General features: G+C 37.5%; 1 protein-coding gene across 3 annotated transcripts in view; it reads right to left on the bottom strand.

Moving 5' to 3' along the window:
* Window positions 1–971: 971 nt before the first annotated feature.
* Window positions 972–3317, bottom strand: part of bin2a (bridging integrator 2a) — a 9554-nt gene continuing 7208 nt past the window's right edge. For 2 of the 3 annotated variants that reach the window (XM_014016250.1, XM_014016251.1), the window contains exons 11-13: window positions 1829–2393; window positions 1657–1731; window positions 972–1576 (exon numbers count right to left, since the gene is read on the bottom strand). In XM_014016250.1, the coding sequence (XP_013871704.1) occupies window positions 1678–1731; window positions 1829–2393 (619 nt within the window). In that variant the 3' untranslated portion in view covers window positions 972–1576; window positions 1657–1677. The remainder of the gene's footprint in view (window positions 1577–1656; window positions 1732–1828; window positions 2394–3317) is intronic. The other variant, XM_014016252.1, reaches the window with a different exon arrangement.

The raw sequence follows: 3317 nt of genomic DNA, 5'->3' as shown, positions 1-3317 counted from the left end.
GAATTCACAAACACCTTGACTTTCAGTTTTGACTCACCTTACTTTTTGTTTTTGTAACCTGTGGCAGTTCAGCACTTTGTACCCTTTCAAACTGTTCATTGGACTTGAGCTGCTTGAATTTCAAATAAAAAAAACTGGAAAGATTAAGGTGTTCTAAAACTTTTGACTGTGTACATCAACAAAATTTGTATAAAACATTAAAGTGTGACAGGGTCTTTTGGCATTTTTTTTATCTTTTAGCTATCATTTTACTTCTTTTAGTATTTCGCTAGTGTTCGGCTTCTTTTTACTTTAACCACTCAGTTTCAGCTACTTCATCAGAGTAATTCAACACTCAGCATTAACACTAAAGTTTCACATGAAATTCTTTTGTTACAGCAACAGACGGAAATACAATAACAAATTGAAAGAATGACAAAAGTTAAATAAAGTAATAAAAGAAAAATACAAAAGGCAGTTGTTAATAAAGGTGCATTCAGGTGTGTGTTAACGCACACACAATGCTGAGCAGAAAAAACACAGGAGCAATAGAGCCGACTGCTGTTACTGATTCATCTGAAAAGCCTGGCCTTGTTCACCTAATTTAAACTTAATGATTCAACACTGTGAAACATTACCTATAAAAAATGTTTAAAAGCAAGGATGTCCTAAATGTTCACCTTCAAAGTCAAACCACGAGGTGTAATTAGTTTATTTGTTTACATTGGCTTCTCATTTTGCCATTTGGTTTTCCAAAATACAGAAATGACCTTGTGCAGTACATCAGTTATCTAACGTTGCCTTTGCCTAGTTTTACAAAATAATACTTTATTTTTATGTTCTAATACATAAAACAGTCAAATAAAAAGAGGATATAGTTATCCGTTGTGATTTTCAAACATTTTAAACCACAAATGTCAATGGGAGCGTCAATATTTTTTTTTTCACGTTGAACCTTGATTTAAAAAATAAAAGCAGCTACAAAGACACAATTTTAAATAACATGCATTTTATTCCTTGTGCACATGTTAATTAGTGTGAACATGTTGAATAATTATTACGACTAAAGAAACAGTTTCAGTTCACAWTGAGTGCATATTTAAAAATACATGATACARAACAATGTATATTTAATTAGATTTGTAAGTGGTAAATGTATGACACAAAATTACATTTGATTAAAATCTTAAATTATTCATCTCTTATTTTTCAAAAGGGAAACACACACACACACACACACACATACACACACACACACATACACATTATATTGCTTTCAGTTAGTGGCTGCAGGAGAACATGAAGCTTATCAATGTTTTTTTTTAACTGAGACTTTAATCCAGTTTGTCAGTGTAAACCTATTTAGGAGATTCATCCTAATAAAAATTTGTGTTGGTTTCCAATAGATGTTTAAAGTTCAGAGTGTTCCCCAAAATATTATATAAGGTTGATTTCATTAGGAGATAAGTGAGACAACAGCAGATCAGACGTCAGAGAAGCGTTGGGCTCGTCTGCGCAGCTGTCCTCACTCTTTGGTTTTTGTTGTTCTTCATGGGCGGCTGTTGTCTTCAGACTCGTCATGTTCTCTCCTGACATTCTGTGTTTTATGAGGAWAAAAAGGGTCAAATATAGAAACACGGAGAAAAAAGTGGATTAAAGAAAAGATAAAACTACAACCTTAATTAATCTGTTAAAACTTTAAACCGTTGTGCTTTTTGAGTCTTGCGACACCTCTTTTCCTGCAGGCACATCCTAAATAAAAAGGACAAAACACATCAATAAGACTTATAAAGCTCTGGTAAATACAACTATCAGCATGCTTTAGCTGTGTGCTTGTCAGGAAACAAACCTTCTGAGGAGTGCTCAGGTCCTTGGGGTCAGGGTTCAACCCACTGACCAGGCCGTTTGGTTTAGCGGGGTCAGGGGTCACGGTGCTGTCGTCTTCCTCGATGTGCAGTGGGCCGCTGTGCGCTGCAGACAGCTGGAGCTCCAAGCTCACYGAATCACACGAGCCGTTCAGTTCTGAGCTGCTCTCACTTGGTGGAGCCTTTTCCCCATCTTTCTCCTCCTCCTTCGTCTCCTTTAAGCCTGTCTCCCCTTCAGCCCGGCTGCTGTCTTCTTCTGACTTCAGCTCGTTTCCTGATGTTCCCACTGCGACGGCGTCCTGCCCCTCGCTGTGGCTCGATGCGGCATCCAGCTCCCTGGATTCGGACAGAGGGTTGTCCAGGGGCGACGGCTGCGAGGAGACGCCGAGCGTGCTGCTCTCTCTGGACAGACTGCCGTAGCGAGGTTTTTCGGAGGACCTGAAACTGTTCCGCTGGCTGCTTCTGGGACTGTAGTTTCTGTGAAACTCAGTGAAACTGGTTTTCCAGGCCTTGGGGGACATYAGAGTCCGTCTCCTCAGGGAGCCATACCTGAAACAATTTATACATAACTTGTTTAAATGGAAATGTTAACAAACGAAACCCACAAAATTCCAAGACGCAGACAATAATGTGAAGKGATTTCTGATTAAGTGTTGTGATATGGGCAGTAGTGGTCAGAAGTTTACATCCACACTTCATGGACATGAATATCATATTAATAATATATTATTAGAAATGATCACAAATCACATAGTGAAGCCTAGCGTTTCCAGGTCACAGGTCATTTGGATAAATTATTCAAATTCAATAAGCTCAAAAAGCACATCTATGATCCTAGAGGAAAGTTTAAAACAAGTTTAGAGCAAATACATCGTGTCTGTATAACGGCTCAAATTGACCTGTTGAATTTGTGCAATAAAATTGGACAAAGCAACCTCAGTTTTTGCTCGATAAGCGTGAGGTCGGCCTTTTTCGCAGATTTGTGATCATTTAWAACTACAAAATGGTCTATTTGAGTCTGTTAATCATTAATTTGAATGATTATTTTTCAGTGGTAGAATAACCTGACAATATACTCTTTATGGTGTACAACTTTGAATTTATTGTCAATTTTCTGTAACCCACACACAGTCAGAACTATCATACATTTATATGTATGTACGTATAATAGTATCATTCATCAAGTCATTATACATTTATGGATTTTGGTTTTAGATTGTTTTAATCTGAAAAGACCAAGGTCTTTTACCTTCATRTTTGTGATTATGTGTGGTTGCAGCTGGTAGTTTCTCAAAAATAAACTGTTTAAATGGCTTTCATTGGATTGATCGTTAGTTATCTGTCACCCTCATATTGCAACAGTTTGGATGTTTAGCCCAGGAATCATCAAGGCTCAAGCTTGCCATTAACTGGAAACTGGTAAAACACCAGTCTGTCCACAGTCAAGCCACTTGTATGAACTGATAATAATAA

Source organism: Austrofundulus limnaeus, unplaced genomic scaffold, assembly GCF_001266775.1.
Source record: "Austrofundulus limnaeus strain Quisiro unplaced genomic scaffold, Austrofundulus_limnaeus-1.0 Scaffold141, whole genome shotgun sequence".
NCBI classification, from domain to species: domain Eukaryota; kingdom Metazoa; phylum Chordata; class Actinopteri; order Cyprinodontiformes; family Rivulidae; genus Austrofundulus; species Austrofundulus limnaeus.
The sequence above is the reverse complement of the archived record's forward strand: the minus strand, read 5'-3'. Positions and strand labels throughout refer to the sequence as shown.